The sequence below is a fragment of the Oncorhynchus clarkii genome, chromosome 26 (assembly GCF_045791955.1).
Source record: "Oncorhynchus clarkii lewisi isolate Uvic-CL-2024 chromosome 26, UVic_Ocla_1.0, whole genome shotgun sequence".
Taxonomy (NCBI): domain Eukaryota; kingdom Metazoa; phylum Chordata; class Actinopteri; order Salmoniformes; family Salmonidae; genus Oncorhynchus; species Oncorhynchus clarkii.
The window spans coordinates 5,214,752-5,236,626 of record NC_092172.1 but is presented as its reverse complement, the minus strand read 5'-3'; the positions used below and the strand labels follow the sequence as shown (position 1 = coordinate 5,236,626).

The following is a 21,875-nucleotide window of genomic DNA, read 5'->3' as shown; positions in this document are numbered from 1 at the left end:
TCTGGGCCTCTAAGGCAGACCGTGATACATATTTTTTAAATCTAAAACCTGGTTAACTGATAAAACCCTGGACTCTGAGGTTAATATGGATGGTTACAATGTGTTTAGGGCTGATAGGAAAGGCAAAGGTGGTGGTGTTGCTATTTACACAAATAATCGTCTTCCTGTGTCTCTGTTAAAGGCTACCTCCAGTCCTAAACAATTTGAATTGAGTCTTCAGTTGGGCTCAAACTCAACAATACCAGTTATAGGAATCTATCATCCACCCTCCGCCAAGAACGACCTCACTGATTTAATTGCCATTTTTACTACCCCAGATGTGTTGACGCAGGATGCTGACTGTTTAAAGGATTTTTGTACTAATCTAAATTTGACCCAGCTGGTTACAAAGCCTACTCGTCCAAACTTAAAGGACCCTAAGAAATCGACTTTGATTGACCTCACACTTACAAATAAAAATCAAATCAAATTTTATTGGACACATACACGTGTTTAGCAGATGTTATTGCAGATGTAGCGAAATGTTTGTGTTTCTAGCTCCAACAATGCAGTAATATCTAACAAATAATATCTAACAATTTCACAACAATACACACACATCTAAAGGAATGGAATTAAGAATATATAAATATTTGGACGAGCAATGTCCGCGACATGGTTGGTTTTCTATTTATAATCCGTGATTGTCTGTAGACCCTGCCACATACGTCTCATGTCTGAGCCGTTGAATTGCGATTGATAGAACTTCGGTAACGTTTTCCACAAATTTGCTTTGTTCAAATCCCCAGCTACACTAAATGCGGCCTCAGGCTATGTGGTTTCCAGTTGCATAAAGTCCCGTGTCATTCCTTCAGGGCCATCGTGGTATAGGCTTGAGGGGGAATATACACGGCTGTGACTAAAACTGAAGAGAATTCTCCTGGGAGGTATTATACGGTCAACATTTTACTGTGAGGTATTCTAGGTCGGTTGAACAAAAGGACTTGCGTTTATGTATGTTATCACAATCACACCATGAGTAGTTAATCATGAAACATACACCACCGTCTTTCTTCTTACCGGAGAGTTCTTTACGCCTGTCTGTGCAATGTACTGAGAACCCAGATGGCTGTATGGACGGGGACAGTATATCTCGAGATAGCCATTACGTCTCTCTGGAAGGAGATCCTCGCCTTACTTTATTGTCCAGAGACTGAACATTAGCGAGTAATATACTTGGAAGCGGTGGATGGTGTGCACACCGCTCGAGTCGGACTAGAAGTCCACTCCGAATACCTCTTCTCCACCAGCGGCATCTTGGAGCAGCCTCTGGGATAAGATCAATTTCCCTGGGGGGTACGAACAAAGGATCCAATTGGGGAAAGTCGTATTCCTGGTCGTAATGCTGGTGAGTTACCGCCTCTCTGATATCCAAAAGTTCTTTCTGCCTGTATGTAATAACACAAAAAAACATTCTGGGCTAATAATGTAAGAAATGACACACAAAAAAACTAAATAATGCAAAGTTGCAGAGGAGCAGAGCTTCCATGTCTGTCGGTACCATGTCTCTCACAATTATAATCAGTTGTTACAAAACAATGTGCCACTCAGGCTGATAAGATGTGATTGGTGGACTATAGTAGGCCTAGTCCCAGTCCCAGCATCTCAGGCTCTGATTGGTTGAGACGGCCTGTGGATTCCAGAGGGAATTGTGGGTAGTGTAGTTGGCTGTGGATGAATGTAGTACATGATTGGGCTAATCAGTGCTAACGAGACAGAGCGCGTCAAAGGCGCAAGTGGCATCCCCCTGTGAGGAGTATGAGAGTGTGTGTGTGTGTGAGTGTGTATGCGTGTGTGTGTTTGTGTGTTATGCATCATACCCATTTCTTTGGAGGAGCTGAAGGAGTGCAGATGTTCTCTCTTCCCCTCTCGCTGCATCCTTCCCTCTTTCTTTCCCTATTCCCTCGATCCCTTGTCCCTCTCTTTCCCCTCTCTCTCTATCATTAGTCGAACAGACTGTTAGTATTCAGTGAAAACAGAATCATCTAAGAATCAGAGACAGCATGAGAGTCATAATTTTATACATATATATATATATATATATATATAGGACTTCTGTAGCACTCATTTAATTGCAAAGCTTTCAAAACAAAATGCCCACTGGATTGATACAACTCATCATGATATCATTCTGTCAGGTCGGCATAGGCTACTTGATCCCATTCAAAGATACTAGTCAAATCCCTGGTAATAATGTGTTAATAAAGCACTGCTATTTTTACAGTCACCTCCATCACCACTAATGATCTCACTTATCTCATGGATTTAGCTACTGTCTCTATGCATTAACTCTGAGGGATTAACACATGTTCATTGTCACCAACACAAAGTCATTAAGAAAAAAATCCACATGCAAAACTAGACACAGATATTCAAAACCATTCACAATGCACTCTCATACGCATCTAAACAATTAGATAGATGTGTACGAGAGTGCAGTGTGAATGGTTTTGCATATCTGTGTCTAGTTTTGCATAACGGTGCACACGCATATGCACACGCACTCACATGCACACACACGCACTGCAATCAGTGTCTCACATATGTTAATTGATTGGTAATGTGTAGGCTCTTCTTCTCTACCACTAGCAGTGTTCTGAGCACTGGGATCAATGGGAAATTCTTACACAGGAAGTCTGTAATCTCCCTAACACAGCCCACCAACTCCCTACGGATGAAATGTGCATGTGCGCACGCACACACACACACACACACACACACACACACACACATACATATATATATATATATATATATATATATATATATATATATATATATATATATATATATATATTTTGTGTCTTCGTGCATGTGTGCATGTGTGTGTGTGTGTGTGTGTGTGTGTGTGTGTGTGTGTGTGTGTGTGTGTGTGCGTGCGTGCGTGTGCGTGCGTGTTTGTGTATGTGTGTGTGTGTAAGTATGTGGTCAGAGGATATTTACAGACAGCCCTGTAATAAAACTAGTGATCTCTAGAGATTAAAGTTACACTGAGGACCAGTAATGTGTTCATTAGTGGGCCCTGAGGACTACTAACGATGTAGTATCAATTACTTATGTGGGAAGAGAGAAAAGATGGATGAAAGCCTTCCTCCTGATTTACAGAATAATTGAGATGTGGTGTCAATGGCCCTGCTCTTCAGAGAAGTCGTCTACAGTGTGATGGACAAAGACTAAGGTCATATGTTGAAGAGTGTGTGGGTTCAAGGTGAGTCAATGACACTTTCACAGATCCTCAACAACACACATCATTGAATCAAACAGGCTGCTCCTCGGTCAACACAGTGTCAATGACCAGATCATTCTACTGGCTATCCTACGACAGAGGAATACACACACACACACACACTCAATCACACCCACTCTCTCGCTCACACAAAGATGTCAGAGGAAGGCCAAACTGACCGACATTCATCTCCCTGCATCCTCTGAAAGTTACTCAGGGGCAAACACACACAACACACATAGGGCGCGGCGCGCACACATACGGACCCATCCAATAATCACACCATCCAGCCTCTCCTGACAAATCAATGGCCTAGCTCTGCGTGGGCTTGAGCATTCTTAATGAGTTATCAGGATTGATTGGGGAGACGCTCGTTTGAAGCTCTCCCAAATCCCACGTTAATTGAAATGCGATACGGAGCTGAGGGCCATGGAGAGGGAAGTCAATTGGAACATCCGCTCAGAAATCAAACCACCATCTGTTGCTGTGATAACAAGGGCTGAGTCCGAAAACATAACTAACTGTCAAATCCTTGCTTCCCCAGTCCTTTTTTCCTCAATTTGTATCAAAGCACATTGGAGGAGAGGATCCAAGGTCCCTCCCCTGGACCTCCTTCTCCAATGAGCTTTGAGAGGACAGCCTACTGTAAGAGTAGAGAGAGAGAGAGGATGGGGTGTTTAGTTTTGAATGAGGCGACGAGCTGAGGACTGCAATCCGAGTCATGCCTTGTTGGCGCAATGTGAGTTGGCTGGAGGATGTTCCAGGAAGACATGGGGAATAGTGGGTATTTGATGCAGTCAGGCAACACTCATTCAGATAGAAGACCACCATATGATTGTCACGACAGAGTGTCATGTTAAACAATCACTGATAGGAATCCCTCGTTGAAAGCTTTGGATTCTTTATTACGGTTTGACTGGTATGTTTCCATCTGGTTTCCAATCAAAGGGATTCTATGCAAATACCGGATATGAAATAAAAAAGACTCATAGTTAGTCTGCACTCTGTAACTCCAAGGTCTCCTCGTGGTGTGTAAATGGTAACTAGCCAGGGCTGGGGAGAGAGCATATGAAGGCCATTCATTCTCATATGAGAGTTCTGGAGGTGACGGGCTAGCTTGAGCGTCTCCCCTGTTCCCAGCCGCAATGATGATGACTACATCACACAGAATACATTATAGCATAATCATACAGAGAGAGAGAGACAAATTGAGAAAAGGAGGGGTGGGAGGGCGTTCAGAGAGATAGAGAAAGATTGCGAGATAGCACAAGAGAGAGAGATAGGGAAAGGGGAGGGAGGGAGGGAAGGAAGGAGGGACAGTTCCGAAGGAATAGAGACATTTTAAATGCTATAATATGACATCTAAAATGTCTCTAGTCCTTTGGAACCTTTGTGTTTATTTCACTTTTGTTTATTATCTATTTCATTTGCTTTGGCAACGTAAACATATGTTTCCCATTCCAACAAAGCCCTTGAATTGAATTGAGGAAGAGAGAGTGAGAAAGAGAGAGAGGGGAAGTGATGGTGCTGTCTTGGTGATGTCAGGGTAAGCAGATTAAGGTCAGCTGTGATTCATCAAGAAATGGCAGATGCTTTCTTCTGTGGCGGACAGACGGCTCTGTATTCTTTAATTTCATCCCCCTTTTTCCCTTTAGCCTCCTCACCCGGTAACCCCCTCCACCAGCGCCATCTCTCTCAAGGGCTCAGACATAAACACACGCACAAGCATGCACGCACACACACGATACAGACCCACTAAGCTGTAAATGCATATAAACAGTCACACACGTACGCAAACACAAACACACACACACACATACACACACACAAAAAAGCACTCAGTAGTGTCAACACAATTAACCAAGTATGGACACCATTAATTAACTAAATCAGCCACTCGTTGAGAGTAGTGATGACGCCGGCAGAGATGGTCGCCTCGCTTCAAGTCCTTAGGAAACTATGCAGTACTTTGTTTTTTTTCATGTATTGTTTCTTACATTGTTAGCCCAGAAAATCTTGAGTGTTATTACATACAGCCGCGAAGAACTATTGGATATCAGAGCGAAGTCAATTTACCAACATTACGAACAGGAAGACGACTTTTTGAAGCGGATCCTTTGTTCGCACCACCACCCAGGGCTTTGGATCTGATTCCAGAGGCTGACCTAAAACAACGTCGCTACAGAAGAGGTAGACGGAGCGGCCTCCTGGTCAGACTTCGTAGGCGTGCACACCACCCACCGCTTCCAAGTATATTACTTGCCAATGTCCAGTCTCTAGATAACAAGGTAGACGAAATTAGGGCAACATTCTCTGTTTCACAGAAGGGATATGTTGTCGGAGTTGGTACAGCCACCGGGAATCCTTATGTGATGTGCCAACAGAAATAAACATCTCTCTGGAAAGAAGAAGGGCGGGGGTGTATGCTTCACGATTAACGACTCATTGTGTAATTGTAAACAATATACAAGAACTCAAGTTCTTTTGTTCACCTGACCTAGAATTCTTCACAATCAAATGTCGAACATATTATCTGCCAAGAGAATTCTCGTTGGTTATTGTCACAGCTGTGTATATCCCCTCTCAAGCCGGTACAACGAGGGCCCTCAAGGAACTTTACTGGACTCTATGCAAACCATAGAGGATGCATTTATTGTAGCTGGGGATTTTAACAAATCAAATTTGAGAACAAGGCTACCGAAATTCTATCAGCATATTAATTGTAGCACTGGTGCAGGCAATACACCAGATCACTGCTACTCTAACTTCAGCGATGCCCTCCCTTTGGCAAATCTGACCACAACTCCATTTTGGTCCTATTGTCCTATAGGCAGAAACTCAAACAGGATGTACCCGTGACGAGAACTATTCAACGCTCGTCTGACCAATCGGAATCCACGCTTCAAAATTATTTTCACTGGGAAATGTTCCGGGCAGCCTCAGAGAATAATATCGATTTACGCTGATTTTGTGAGTGAGTTTATAAGGAAGTGCATTGGAGATGTTGTACACACTGTAACTATTAAAACCTACCCTAACCAGAAACTGTGGATCGATGGCAGCATTCGCGCAAAACTGAAAGCGCGAACCACCGCATTTAACCATGGAAAGGTGACTGGGAATATGGACGAATACAAACAGTGTAGTTATTCCCTCCGAAAGGCATTCAAACAAGCAAAATGTCAGTACACGGACAAAGTGGAGTCGCAATTCACGGCTCAGACATGAGACATATGTGGCAGGGTCTACAGACAATCATGGACTACAAAAAGAAAACCAGCCACGTCACGGAAACCAACATCTTGCTTCCAAATAAACAAAACACATTTTTTGCCCGCTTTGAGGATAATACAGTGCGATTGGCGCGTGCCACTACCAAGGACTGCGGGCCCTCCCTCCCCTTCTCCGTGGCCGAAGTGAGTAAGACATTTAAACGTGTTAACTCTCGCAAGGCTGCTGGCCCAGACGGCATCCTAGCCTCATACTCAGAGCAAGCACAGATCAGCTGGCTGGTGTGTTATTTGACATATTCAATCTCTCCCTATCCCAGTCTGCTGTTCCCACATGCTTTAAGATGGCCACCATTGTTCCTGTACCCAAGAAAGCAAAGGTAAATGAACTAAATGCCTATCGCCCCGTAGCACTCACTTCTGTCATCATGAAGTGCCTTGAGAGACTAGTCCAGGATCATATCACCTCCACCTTACCTGCCACCCTACACCCACTTCAATTTGCATACCGCCCCAATAGGTCCACAGATGATACAATCACCATCGCACTGCACACTGCCCTATCCCATCTGGACAAGAGGAATAGCTATGTAAGAATGCTGTTCATTGACTACAGGTCAGCATTCAACACCATAGTACCCTCCAAGCTCATCATTAAGCTTGAGGCCCTGGGTCTGAACTCTGCCCTTTGCAAATGGGTCCTGGACTTTCTGACGGGCCGCCTCCAGGTGCTGAAGTTAGGAAACAACTCCACTTCACTGATCCTCAACACTGGGGATCCACAAGGTTGCGTGCTCAGCCACCTCCTGTCCTGCCTGGTCACCCACGACTGCATGGCCATGCAGGCCTCCAACTCATCAAGTTTGCAGACAACACAACAGTAGTAGGCTTGATTACCAACAACGACGAGACAGCCTACAAGGAGGAGGTGTGGGCACTCGGAGTGTGGTGTCAGGAAAACAACCTCTCACTCAATGTCAACAAAACTAAGGAAATGATCAGGAAACAGCAGAGGGAGCACCCCCCTATCCACATCGATGGGATAGCAGTGGAGAAGGTGGAACATTTTAAGTTCCTTGGCGTACACATCAAGGACAAACTGAAATGGTCCATGAACGCAACAGCGCCTCCACAAACTCAGGAGGCTGAAGAAATTTGGCTTGTCACCTAAAACCCTCACAAACCTTTACAGATGCACAATTGAGAGCATCCTGTCGGGCTGTAAAACCGCCTGATAAGGCAACTGCACTGCCCACAACCGCAAGGCTCTCCAGAGGGTGGTGCGGTCTGCCCAAAGCATTACCGGGGGCAAACCAGCTGCCCTCTAGGACACCTACAGCACCCGATGTCACAGGAAGGCCAAAAAGATAATCAAGGACATCAACCACACAAGCCACGACCTGTTCACCCCACTACCATCTAGAAGCCAAGGTCAGTATAGGTGCATCAAAGCTGGGACCGAGAGACTAAAAAACAGCTTCTATCTCAAGGCCATCAGACTCAAGAGAATCTCTCCAGTGGCTTCTCCTATTATATATAAACACATACATCCCCCCTCTCTGTCTCACACAACCAATTTTCTGCTATCATGTCATATTTTCTACATTTATCTGGTCTCACCAGGTGGTCCTCTAACAGCCCCTAGCCCCCCTCTCCTCATCCCTGCCACCATCCCTCCATTCTCCACACCCCATCCATCCCTACCACCTTGACTGTCTCCCTTTCCCTCCCTCCCGTCTCCACCATCTTGCTGGCTTAGAAATGTGAGGATTTAAGACTGGATGCCAGAGCCCTGGCTGGGCCCAGGGACAACACACACACACACACACACACACACACACACAAAATACAATTGACACTGTACAGTAAGTGTGTGCGCACGTCCGTGTGCCTGTGCCCACACCTGTGTGGAACATCAATGGACATCCACACCTCTGTGTATGTTCTAACCCCACAGCTTGTGTCACTGATGAAGTGAAGCGTCATTATACAACAAGATTTGTCCAGGGGAGCAAGGATAAATGTCTATGGGTGAAGTGAAAGTAGGTAAGGTTTAACGGAAATGTAACCCGCAATCCTCAGAGTCGTAGCTCGCGGTTTAAGCCCTTCTTCTATCTCAATCCATCTAATACCGCAGTGGATCTGGTGTGACCTGGTTGCAGTATAGTACCGCTATATTCATAGAGCAGAGTAGGAAGTTCTTCTATGGAGTGAGATTAGATTATTGTAAATGTATAGAACAGTTATGTTGTATAATTTGCAATGATTATGAGTCTAATCTCACTCGATATTCTTAGTCTAAATGCCAGGGATGACATCATTATCTCAGAAGGGTGCTGGTGATGATGTTAGGTGGTGAACTCTGTCTCTGCAACATCTCATCTCCTCCGGTCTCTAAATGTCAAGTCTCTGGTGCTCAGACTGTCTTCAGCTGTTACACACACACACCCTCAATCTAGGATCACACACACACACACACACACACACACACACACACACACACACACACACACACACACACACACACACACACACACACACACACACACACACACACACACACACACACACACACACACACACACACACACACACACACACACACAAAAGCCATGCTAATGCTGCTACAGAGGCCAGAGAGGGAACCTAGATCCTAGATCTTCTGTAAAGATTCTTTCAGACCTGGGCCCTGACAGTAAATCTCAGTAAGACAAAAATAATGGTGTTCCAAAAAAGGTCCAGTTGACAGGACCACATATACAAATTCCATCTAGACACCGTTGCCCTGGAGCACACAAAAAAACTATACATACTCTCGGCCTAAACATCAGCGCCACAGGTAATTTCCACAAAGCTGTGAACGAGCCGAGAGACAAGGCAAGAAGGTCCTTCTATGCCATGAAAAGGAACATACAATTCGACATAGCAATTAGGATCTGGCAAAAAATAGGTGAATGAGTTATAGAAACCATTGCCCTTTATGGTTGGGAGGTGTGGGGTCTGCTCACCAACCAATAATTCACAAAATGGGACAAACACCAAACTGAGACTCTGCATGCAGAATTCTGCACAAAATATCCTGTGTACAACGTAAAACAACAAATAATGCATGCAGAGCAGAATTAGGCTGATACCCGCTAAATATCAAAATCCAGAAAAGAGCTGTTAAATTCCACAAAAGGAAGCGATTCCCAAATCTTCCATAACAAAGCCATCAGCTACCGAGAGATGACACTGGAGAAGAGTCCCCTAAGCAAGCTGGTCCTGGGGCTCTGTCAAAAAACACAAACAGACCCCACAGAGCACCAGGACAGCAAAACAATTAAACCCAACCAAATTATGAGAAAACAAAAAGATAATTACTTGACACATGTACATTAATTTACAAAAAAAAACAGAGCAAACCAGAATGCTATTTGGCCCTTAATAGAGAGTACACAGCGGCAGAATACCTGATCACTGTGACTGACCCAAACGTAAGGAAAGTTTTGTCTATGTACAGACTCAGTGAGCATAGCCTTGCTATTGAGAAAGGCCACCGTGGGCAGGCCTTTCTCTCAAGAGAATACAGGCTGTGTGCACACTGCCCACAAAATGAGGTGGAAACTGAGCTGTACTTCCTAACCTCCTGCCAAATGTATGACCATAGTAGAGACACATATTTCCCTCAGATTATACAGATCCACAAAGAATTTTGAAAACAAACACAATTTCGACAAACTCCCATATCTACTGGGTGAAATACCAGTGTCCCATCACAGCAGCAATATTTGTGACCTGTTGCCACAAGGGCAACCAGTGAAGGACAAACACCATTGTAAATACAACCCATATTTATGTTTATTTATTTTCCTTTGAACTATTTACACATAATATGACATTTGAAATGTCTTAATTGTCTTGGAACTTTTGTGAGTGTAATGTTTACCGTTCATTTGTATTGTTTATTTAACGTTTGTTTATTATCTACTTCACTTGCTTTGGCAAATGTTAACATGTGTTTCCCTAGCCAATAAAGCCCTTGAATTGAATTGAGATGAGAGACAAACAAAGAGGAATGAGGGATGGAGAGAAGACAGTTAATCCCAACATGAGAGACAGTAGACGGGGAATAGGTTTGTCTTTCATTTTTGATGAAGGGAATGAAAGAAAATAAGTACATGTGATGTAATGTTAGAGACCAGGGGAGTGTGGAAGTAGAGTTAGAAATACACACACATACACACACACACACGCACAAACACACATACAAACGAACTGAAAAGATGAATGAACAGATGCGTATTGTGGTGTACCTGCTGCAACGGCCTTTTAAACAAAGAAACACATCAGGATTCAGGAGTACACTTGCGTTTTGAAAATGCCAAAGTATGAATGAGTTTTGAGGTGAGACAACAGAGGAAGGGAATATGTTTTAAACATGTTGTTGTCTCTGAGTGCGTGTGTGTGGTGTGTTGTCTGGTGGATCTGCATTGGGCAGGGGGAAAGACAGACGGCCAATAACTCACGCTGGGAAGACATGTCATTTTCTCCCCTCCCTTTCCAAAGCCAAGCACTGTTCCTATGACAACAAGCCCCTCAGATGTTGAGAATGGGAATGAGCAAGAGAGAGAGTGAGTGAGTGAGTGAGTGAGTGAGTAGAGGGAGCGAGAGAGAGAGAGAGAGAGATAGTGAGTTAGTGAGTGAGTGAGTGAGCGAGCGAGTGAGCGAGCGAGCGAGAGCGAGAACGAGAGCGAGAGCGAGAGCGAGAGAGAGAGATAGTGAGTTAGTGAGTTAGTGAGTGAGTGAGTGAGTGAGTGAGTGAGTGAGCGAGCGAGCGCGAGAGCGAGAGCGAGAGCGAGAGCGAGAGCGAGAGCTAGAGAGTGAGTGAGTGAGTGAGTGAGTGAGTGAGCGAGCGAGAGCGAGAGCGAGAGAGAGAGCGAGAGAGAGATGGAAAAGAAAGATTTGAACAAATTTGAAATATAAAGCCTGATAGGATGAGGGAAAAAACAGAGACAAAAAAGGGAGATGCTCCATGTGTCATTCAACTCAAACTAACTTCAGACACACACACACACACCCTAATACCATATGGCGGTGCACAATTGGACCAGCATCATCCGGGTTAGGGGAGGGTTTGGCCGGGGTAGGACGTAATTGTAAAATTTGAATTTGTTCTAAACTGATTTGCTTAGTTAAATAAAGGTTCAATTAAAAAAACGAAAAATCTGAGTTAATGACCCATTTAACCAATTAAACCAAGGCCATGGAAAATGAAGAGTGAGAGGGTTAAAGTGTTGAGTAGGCCTGATGGGTGGAGTAATGCTCCCCTCTTTTCTCCCGTTCTTTTCATCCCACTCGTTCTCTCATTAGGCTGAAAAAACAACATCAGCAGAAAGGAGAGGCAGCAGCTCTGAAATGGCCCGTTTGGCTGACTCCGCTGCCGCGCTGACTGCACACACATACGGAACACACACACACCATATGAGAGGGCAAGAGTGTGTTTGTAAGTTAAAATATTATTACATACAACGGTGACTAACCCCATTCCATACAAATTTGCGCAACCGCAGCATTCAGACGAGGCTGCAATGAAAACGAATGGGGCTGTAGCGAAATGCGGGGTGTGAGCTAAGTTTTGATTCAGCATTGACTGACATGGTAATGGACTAATAGTATTTGAGAAAAGAGGAAAAAAACGGACCCCTCTGACGCGGTACGTTACATAGTGACGTGTCACTACGTAACGTAACGCATTTGCAACACATTTTGTGCCGTACAGCCTCTTTCCACCAGGGGTAGCCCTTCTCTCGCATATTAAAAACAACAAAGGGACAAGGTAAGGGGTGAGGGGGATACCTGGTCGATTGTACAACTGAATGCATTATTATTTTTTTTGCGCCATCAATGCAAGCCGCCGTGACCCTCAAAAGCCGCGGCAGCCGCTGTTTACTTCGGAAGATAACTTTAGCGCCGCTATAAAAAATCTGATTCAAATCTGACACAAACATTCAAATAGGCATGTAATGACACATCATATAAACTCTTTATAGTGTTTTATTTACATTTTAGAGGTGATAAATTGGACAGATCGGGTGAAAAAAAGTTGTTTCCCCACATGACAGATCTCCCCGTTTCACTATCACGCAATAGGTTTCGCCTCCCCACCCGCCATTTTTAAAAAGACCTGACAGCGCTCAATGCCTTCTTCAATCATTCAGGGACAGGCATCATGAAGGTCTCGTCATTCATTTAGCTGGAAAGGGGAGAAATCGTGCTTTACAATGGTATTGATATTTCAGTTGATCTGGATGATTATGTTTTTTTGGGCGCTAAAATGAGGTCAATTGTATGGACCAGAGCGATGTGCAAAAGTTAGTTAGTTACTGTTACCGTGGATAAATGGCAGCATTCGCGCAAAACTGGAAGCGGCAACCAACGCATTTAACCAAGGCAAGGTGACTGGGAATATGGTTGAATACAAACAGTGCAGTTATTCCGGCTGTAAGGCAATCAAACAGGCAAAACATCAGTATAGAGACCAAGTGGAGTCACAGTTCAACGGCTCAGACATGAGACATGTGTGGCAGGGTGTACAGACGATCACGGATTACAAAGGGAAAATCAGCCACGTCGTGGACACCGACGTCTTGCTCCCAGACAAGCTAAACACCTTCTTCGCCCACTTTGAGGATAACAGAGTGCCACCAACGCGGCCCGCTCCATAGGACTGTGGGCTCTCGTTCTCAGTGGCCGCACGCTTCCAACTCAGTCACCAAGTTTGCAGACGACACAACAGTAATAGGCCTGATTACCAACAATGGCTAAACAGCCTAGAGGGAGGAGGTGAGGGCCCTGGCAGAGTGGTGCCAGGAAAATAACCTCTCCCTCAACAAAACAAAGAAGCTGATTGTGGACTTCAGGAAACAGTATGCCCGTATCCACATCAACGGAACCGCAGTGGAGGCATTGCCTGACAATGCCACCAGCCATACTGCTCGTTCTGTGCGTGATTTCCTGCAAGACAGGAATGTCAGGGTTCTGCCATGGCCAGCAAAGAGCCCGGATCTCAATCCCATTGAGCACATATGGGACTTTTTGGATCGGAGGGTGAGTTGTAGGTGCCTTGCTGGAAGAGTGGGGTAGCATCTCACAGCAAGAACTGGCAAATCTGGTGCAGTCCATGAGGAGGAGTGTAGTACTTAATGCAGCTGGTGGCCACACCAAATTCTGACTGTTACTTTTGATTTTGACCCCCCTTTGTTCAGGGATACATTATTCCATTTCTGTTAGTGACATGTCTGTGGAACTTGTTCAGTTTATGTCTCAGTTGTTGAATCTCTCTATGTTCATACAAATATTTACACGTTTGTTAAAAATAAACGCAGTTGACAGTGAGAGGACGTTTCTTTATTTTCTGAGTTTATATACTGTATTCTATTCTACTGTATTTTAGTCAATGCCACTACGACATTGCTCATCCTAATATTTATATATTTCTTAATTTCATTCTTTTACTTTTAGATTTGTGTATTGTTGTGAATTGTTAAGATAGTACTGCACTGTTGGAGCTAGGAACACAAGCTGTCACGGATCCCTCCGGAACTTTCATTACGCACACCTGGCCCCTATTCCCAGTGATTAGTGATTGTATAAGGGTGCTCTTGATTTACCATTGTCCTGTTGATTATTGTTACTAGGTCCGTTGGTGTGTGTGAGTATCTGTGCTGTGTATTTGGGCTTTCGTGCCCTTGTGGATTGCGCAGATGATTACAGGTCTCGTCCCGTGTGATAATCATTGTGCGCTGGTGTTATTTATTCGAGGTACTCCTCGCTCTTTTGTTTGGGTTTCAACCCTGTGTTTTGTTATGTGTTTGTTTGGTCTTCGCACGGGGGTGCCTTTACACGGCACTACATAATATGAGCTGAATAAAAAACGCTATTATGCATCCCTGCTCCTGTCTCTCGATATCCCTTACTGTACCAACGGGACAGAATAATCGACCATTAAGGGAGACAGCGGGAATGGCCCGTCCGACTACGCTCCGACTGGTCCATCCAGTGCCGCCGCAACTTCGGCAGCTGCAACTGGCCTGTCCGACTATGACACAACTTCGGCAGCTGCAACTGGCCTGTCCGACTATGACACAACTTCGGCAGCTGCAACTGGCCTGTCCGACTATGACACAACTTCGGCAGCTGCAACTGGCCTGTCCGACTATGACACAACTTCGGCAGCTGCAACTGGCCTGTCCGACTATGACACAACTTCGGCAGCTGCAACTGGCCTGTCCGACTATGACACAACTTCGGCAGCTGCATTGTGCCCTGATTGACCAGCACTGTGTTTCCGTGATCGTCCTCTAGACCGGTGCCATTGCGCCGCTAGTGCAGCGCGGGGGGTGGGGTGGGTGGGGTCACTGTCACGGATCCCTCTGGAACTTTCATTTCATTTCATTACCCCGAATACGCATTCCTGTGCCTGTCTCCCAAATCTCTTCACGCCAGCGTGACACAAGCATTTCGCTACACCCTGTGTATGTGATCAATTTCTTTGTTGATTTTTTTTATTACTGTATACACACACACATATCTTACCAAACTCTACTTATTCCACTGCCTTGGTTAGTGCATAGGGCACACATGTATGTGCATAGCGTACTGCACACACTCCTGTGCAGACTGACAAAAGACACACACGGTTAACTTCCCTACTGAGGGGTGACCACGGGGATGAGGCAAAGCAAAGCATGTGCTTGGTCAACAGAAAATCTCCCCGACTACATCCTAGTGGGCCCAATGGAGTCATGATATTTAGTCCACGGACACGCATACACACCAGCCAGGGTGTTTTTTTATTAACAACATTTGTCACACATGGCTGCCTGTGACCCTTTCTCTGTGCGGAGGACAAAGCAGTGTGATAGTGCCAAGCACCACACTAACCTCCTGCACTGGCACACCATCTATCTCACTCTCGGGATATTGAAGTATTGGCACTACTGAAGTGTGTGCGTGTGTGTGTGTGTGTGTGTGCGCATCTGCGTGTGCATGTGAGAGCACATACAGTATGCTGTATGTATGCGCTGCACCCCATTCAAATTAAATCTGCCCACGATCCAATTACATCCCAATGAGATGCTTCGGTGTGATGTCCTGAGATAGAGAATATGCTGCATCCCATGAAAGGTCATTCTACAAGATCACATTAAGGCCTGCTCCATTCTCCTCAATCCAATGGTTTACTCTACCATTGCAGAGAAGCAAAGTCTAGTCTAGCTATTGATGGGTAGTGGTCTAATGAGGAAATGCAGAAGTGTTGCCTAACATACTTCATCATTCATAGGCCCCTAAACTCACACACACACACACACTGACACAAAGATAAAGCGCTATGGAACTTTAGGAAGGCATCTCTATTCATCTGTTTTACATAACAGCACTATCCCTGGAAGACCTCCTGTCATACTGTCAGACCCTGCAGGACAACACTCTACTCTCTCTACTACAGTGACAGGAAGGCCGTGTCATATTACCCTCTTTTTCGAACAATAACAACAACAAAGGCCATATGGCTCTCCATTGCTACATCTGGTGTCAAGCCCATGGTCTTACCTTCATGAGGACAGACTCGCTGAGTTTCTCTCTGTTGACGATCTTGATGGCCACTTTCTGACACGTGACACAGTGGATTCCCAGCTTCACCAGGCCTGAAACACACACGTTAGCAAATAGTGTGTCAAACACACACACACGCACAAATATACACAGTGAAGACAGTCAAACACATAATAAACACACACACACACACACACACACACACAAAGCAAAGAGGGTCCAACGCACAATAGCCGAATGAGTAGGCCTGTCTTGTTCGAACCAGTTATATCAGGTGTTTTTGTGCTGGGCTGAAACCAAACCCTGCAACATCACACAATGACTCCTAGAACAGTTAGCTTTGCCTCGTGTATCGAACAAAGTCCCACTGAAGGGAACCAGAGTAAATGTCAGTGAGTAAGGAGAGTCAGTGAGTGCACTAAAGCCCTGGTCATCTCGCTCGGATAAAGAATACACACACATACAGATGAAAAGAGAGAGCATCGGTCAGCCCACAACTCCATAATAGAAAATCCCTCAAAGCTCCTCATAAAAACCACTGTACGAAACCCCCCAGAGCCACGCGAGGCCAACGTCTCCCATCTCGCCATTTTGCATCTCAAAGTAAATGTCAACTTCTACATAAACAGCAACATGAAAGAATCAATGCAGAGAAAGCAATAGCTTTATTTTATGACACACACACACACACACACACACACACACACACAATGGCGACATCTATCTTTTTCAAAGAGCTGAGCCTGGGGAGAGGGTGTCACTTTCCTACTAAAAGGTCTGCATCTAAATACCACCCCACACTGCATATGCACCACTTTTATTACCTGGCATACATATTTCAGAGAAGTACATATCCTACATTTGACTGGTGATTTCCCCATGGGTTTCCCCAAAGGTGCGAGGAAACTGGGAAACCGGGGCCGTAAACACCAGTGGCATTGAGCCAAGATGGCAGCCGCAGGGCTCTTTTATGTTAGGCAGTTAGAGCCGGAATGGCATCCTGGGCGACATTCACAATGTGCCATTGATCTTGCTGTCAGCGGAGCTCGGGGACTGCTGCTCGATTGCCTGGCCAACATGGGTTAGAAACCCCGGCAACCACTTTACACCAGGTAATGAATATTTGATATTGATGTAATTGCCTCGAATAGATTGTCCGTGTGTGTGCGTGTGTGTGCGTGTGCGCGTGCGTGTGTGCAAGTGACGGCACCAAAAGGCAAACACAGGAGTGTGAGTCATCAGTGAAAGAACAGGAAAATATGGGAAATACACTGAAAGAAATGAGAGAATGAAAGAGAGATGACGTGCGCTCAGTGAAGCTGGGGGCTTTAAAGAGAGAGAATGAGAGAGAAAATCTTATTGAATCAGCCAGGCACATTGTGACAAGCCAAATATACGGTTGAAGTCAGAAGTTTACATACTTAGCCAAATACATTTAAACTCAGTTTTTCACAATTCCTGACATTTAATCAGAATAAAAATTCCCTGACTGAGCTCAATTAGGATCAACACTTTATTTTAGATAATGTGAAATGTCAGTATAATAGCAGAGAGAATGATTTATTTTAGCTTTTATTTCTTTCATCACATTCCCAGTGTGTCAGAAGTTTACATACACTCAATTAGTATCTGGTTGCATTGCCTTTAAATTGTTTAACTTGGGTCAAGCGTTTTGGATAGCCTTCCACAAGCTTCCCACAATAAGATGGATAAGTTTGGTCACATTCCTCCTGACAGAACTGGTGTAACTGAGTCAAGTTTGTAGGCTTCCTTGCTCGCACACACTTTTTCAGTTCTGTCCACATTTTTTCTATAGGATTGAGGTCAGGGCTTCTCTGTATACATCAATGATTTCGCTCTGGCTGCTGGTGATTCTCTGATCCACCTCTACGCAGACGACACCATTCTGTATACCTCTGGCCCTTCTTTGGACTCTGTGTTAACTAACTTCCAGAAGAGCTTCAATGGCATACAACTCTCCTTCCGTGTCCTCTAACTGCTCTTAAATGCAAGTAAAACTAAATGCATGCTATTCAACCGATAGCTGCCCGCACCTGCCTGCCCGTCCAGCATCACTACTCTGGACGGTTCTGACTTAGAATATGTGGACAACTACAAATACCTAGGTGTCTGGTTAGACTGTAAACTCTCCTTCCAGACTCACATTAAGCATCTCCAATCCAAAATTAAATCTAGAATCGGTTACCTATTTCGTAACAAAGCATCCTTCACTCATGTTGCCAAACATACCCTCGTAAAACTGACCATCCTACCGATCCTCGACTTTGGCGATGTCATTTACAAAATAGACTCCAACACTACTAAATAAATTGGATGCAGTCTATCACAGTGACATCCATTCTGACACCAAAGCCCCATATACCAACCACCACTGCGACCTGTATGCTCTCGTTGGCTGGCCATCGCTTCATACTCGCCGCCAAACCCACTGGCTCCAGGTCATCTACAAGTCTCTGCTAGGTAAAGCCCCGCCTTATCTCAGCTCACTGGTCACCATAGCAGTCCCCACCCATAGCATGCGCTCCAGCAGTTATATCTCACTGGTCACCCCCTAAGCCAATTCTTCCTTTGGCCGTTTTTCCTTCCAGTTCTCTGCTGCCAATGACCTGAACAAACTGCAAAAATCACTGAAGCTGGAGACTCATATCTCCCTCACTAGCTTTAAGCACCAGCTGTCAGAGCAGCTCACAGATCACTGCACCTGTACATAGCCCATCCAACTACCTCATCCCCATACTGTATGTATTTATGGATCTTGCTCCTTTGCACCCCAGTATCTCTACTTAAACATTCATCATCTGCACATCTTCCATTCCAGTGTGTAATTGTTATATTGTAATTACTTCGCCACCATGGCCTATTTATTGCCTTACCTCCCTTATCCTACATCATTTGCACACACTGTATAGACCTTTTGTACTGTATTATTGACTGTATGTTTGTTTATTCCATGTGTTGTTGTATGTGTCGAACTGCTTTGCTTTATCTTGGCCAGGTCGCAGTTGTAAATCAGAACTTATTCTCAACTAGCCTACCTGGCTATATAAAGGTGAAATAAATGAAAAATAAATGGCCACTCCAATACCTTGACTTTGTTGTCCTTAAAAGCCACTTTGACACAACTTTTGAAGTATGCTTGGGGTCATTGTCCATTTGGAAGACTCATTTGTGACCAAGCTTTCACTTCTTGACTGATGTCTTGAGATGTTGCTTCAATATATCCACCTAATTTTCCTTCCTCATGCTGCCATCTATTTTGTGAAGTGCAACAGTCCCTCCTGCAGAAAATCACCCCACAACATGATGCTGCCACCCCGGTGCTTCACGGTTGGGATGGTGTTCTTTGGTTTGCATGCGTCCCCCTTTTTCCTCCAAACATAACGATGGTCATTATGGCCCTACAGTACTTTTTTTGTTTCATCAAATCAGAGGACATTTCTCCAAAAAGTATGATCTTTGTCCCCATGTGAAGTTGCAAACCGTAGTCTGGCTTTTTTATGGCGGTTTCGGAGCAGTGGCTTCTTCCTTGCTGAGCAGCCTTTCAGGTTATGTCGATATAGGACTCGTTTTACTCGACTGTGGATATAGATACCTTTGTACCTGTTTCCTCCAGCATCTTCACAAGGTCCTTTGCTGTTGTTCTGAGATTGTTTTGCAGCTTTCGCACCAAAGTACGTTCATCTCTAGGAGACAAAACGCTTCTCCTTACTGAGCGGTATGACAGCTGCGTGGTCCCATGGTGTTTATACCTGCGTACTATTGTTCGTACAGATGAACGTGGTATCTTCAGGCATTTGGAAATTGCTCCCAAGAATGAACCAGACTTGTGGAGGTCTACAAATGTTTTTCTGAGGTCTTGGTTGATTTCTTTTGATTTTCCCATAATGACATGCAAAGAGGCACTGAGTTTGAAGGTAGGCCTTGAAATACATCCACAGGTACACCTCAAATTGAATCAAATGATGTAAGTTAGCCTATCGCAAGCTTCTAAAGTCATGACGGAATTTTCTGGAATTTTCCAAGCTGTTTAAAGGCACAGTCAACTTAGGGTATGTACATTTCTGACCCACTGGAATTGTGAAACAGTGAATTATAAGTCAAATAATCTGTCTGTAAACAATTGTTGGAAAAATTACTTGTGTCATGCACAAAGTAGATGTCCTAACCGACTTGCCAAAACTCTAGTTTGTTAACAAGAAATGTATGGAGTAGTTGAAAAACAAGTTTTAATGACTCCAACCTAAGTGTATGTAAACTTCCGACTTCAGCTGTATACAACAGTATATACTACTGATAATTGGATCCAAATTAAAGTAGAATGTGTGAAGCATCTGGATAGACAGTAAAATTATTAACAGTCTTTTAATCCACCTCTGTTGTAACATCTGAGGTGAGGAGAAATGATCTTCGGTTGTTGGCAGGATGAGAAGATGAGAGTGAGTGGAAGATAAGAGGGGGATGAGGAAAAATATTGTGCACAGTACTGAAAATGACTTAGTTTACAGTTTACACTGAGCTGTATTTCAGTGAGAGTATGAGCTACTAAGTCAACTCCCCAGATACTAAGCAAAGACTAGACTAAGACTAGAACACACAGACACGCACACACACACACACACACACACACACACACACACACACACACACACACACACACACACACACACACACACACACACACACACACACGCACACGCACGCGTCTGACCAACATAAATGAATCAGCAGCGCATCCCTATTGATTTCTCCTCCCTCTATCCTTCCCTCTGACGCTCCACCCCTCCCCCCATCCCTCCTTTGCCTGTTAAGATCAATACAAAACAAAGCCCCTCCAGGACCATGTCATCAAAACTCTCAATGATGTCCAACCAGCCAAACCCTAACGCTGGCCAGTCCCAGAGCTGGGTATAGAACCTGGCGTTGTATTCAATAACTGATTCATCTTCTAGATTTATCTCACTGCTTTATCTTCAAAACAAGACTAAACCCACATACATGTGGAGTGGGATACATGTAAACAGGTGAAAGCTGAGGAGGCCCATCCATGCTACTTGTCCCGCGTGTTAATTAGGCTACTGCTGACGTGGCAAAGTATGTTAGGTGTTCAATAGTTCCTGTGGGACAGGGTGTCTGGTTGCTGGGGTTCTGTAAACGTATTGCGTACTGTACACATGCAGGCACATGCACGCACACACACGTACAGCGGTACAAATGTTTACACATGCACGTAAAGTGTGTTCGGGAAGGCATTCAGACCCCTTGACTGTTTCCACATTTTTGCTACATTACAGCCTTACTCTAAAATGGATTAAATAGCTTTTTTCCCTCATCAATCTATACAAAATACCCCATGATGACAAAGCAACAACAGGTTTTTAGACAATTTTGCAAATGTATTAAAAATAGTATACTGAAATATCACATTTAGTATTCAGACCCTTTACTCAGTACGTTGTTGAAGCACCTTTGGCAGCGATTACAGCCTTGAGTCTTCTTGTGTATGACGCTACAAGCTTGGTACACCTGTATTTAGGGAGTTTCTCCCATTCTTCTCTGCAGGTCCTCTCAAGCTCTATCAGGTTTGATGGGGAGTGTCGATACACAGCTATTTTCAGGTCTCTCCAGAGATGTTAGATCCGGGCTCTGGCTGGGACAAGCTTGGTACACTTGACTGTGTGCTTAGGGTCGTTGTCCTGTTGGAAGGTGAACCAAGTCTGTGGCCCTGAGTGCTCTGGAGCAGGTTTTCATCAAGGCTCTCTCTG

The 21,875-nt window shown here is 44.5% G+C and overlaps 1 protein-coding gene across 3 annotated transcripts in view; it reads right to left on the bottom strand.

The window, feature by feature from the left end:
- Nucleotides 1-21,875, bottom strand: part of LOC139384712 (serine/threonine-protein kinase BRSK2-like) — a 166,231-nt gene that overhangs the window by 62,281 nt on the left and 82,075 nt on the right. For all 3 annotated transcript variants that reach the window (XM_071129543.1, XM_071129545.1, XM_071129544.1), the window contains exon 2: nucleotides 16,090-16,184. In XM_071129543.1, coding sequence (XP_070985644.1) covers nucleotides 16,090-16,184 — 95 coding nt within the window. The remainder of the gene's footprint in view (nucleotides 1-16,089; nucleotides 16,185-21,875) is intronic.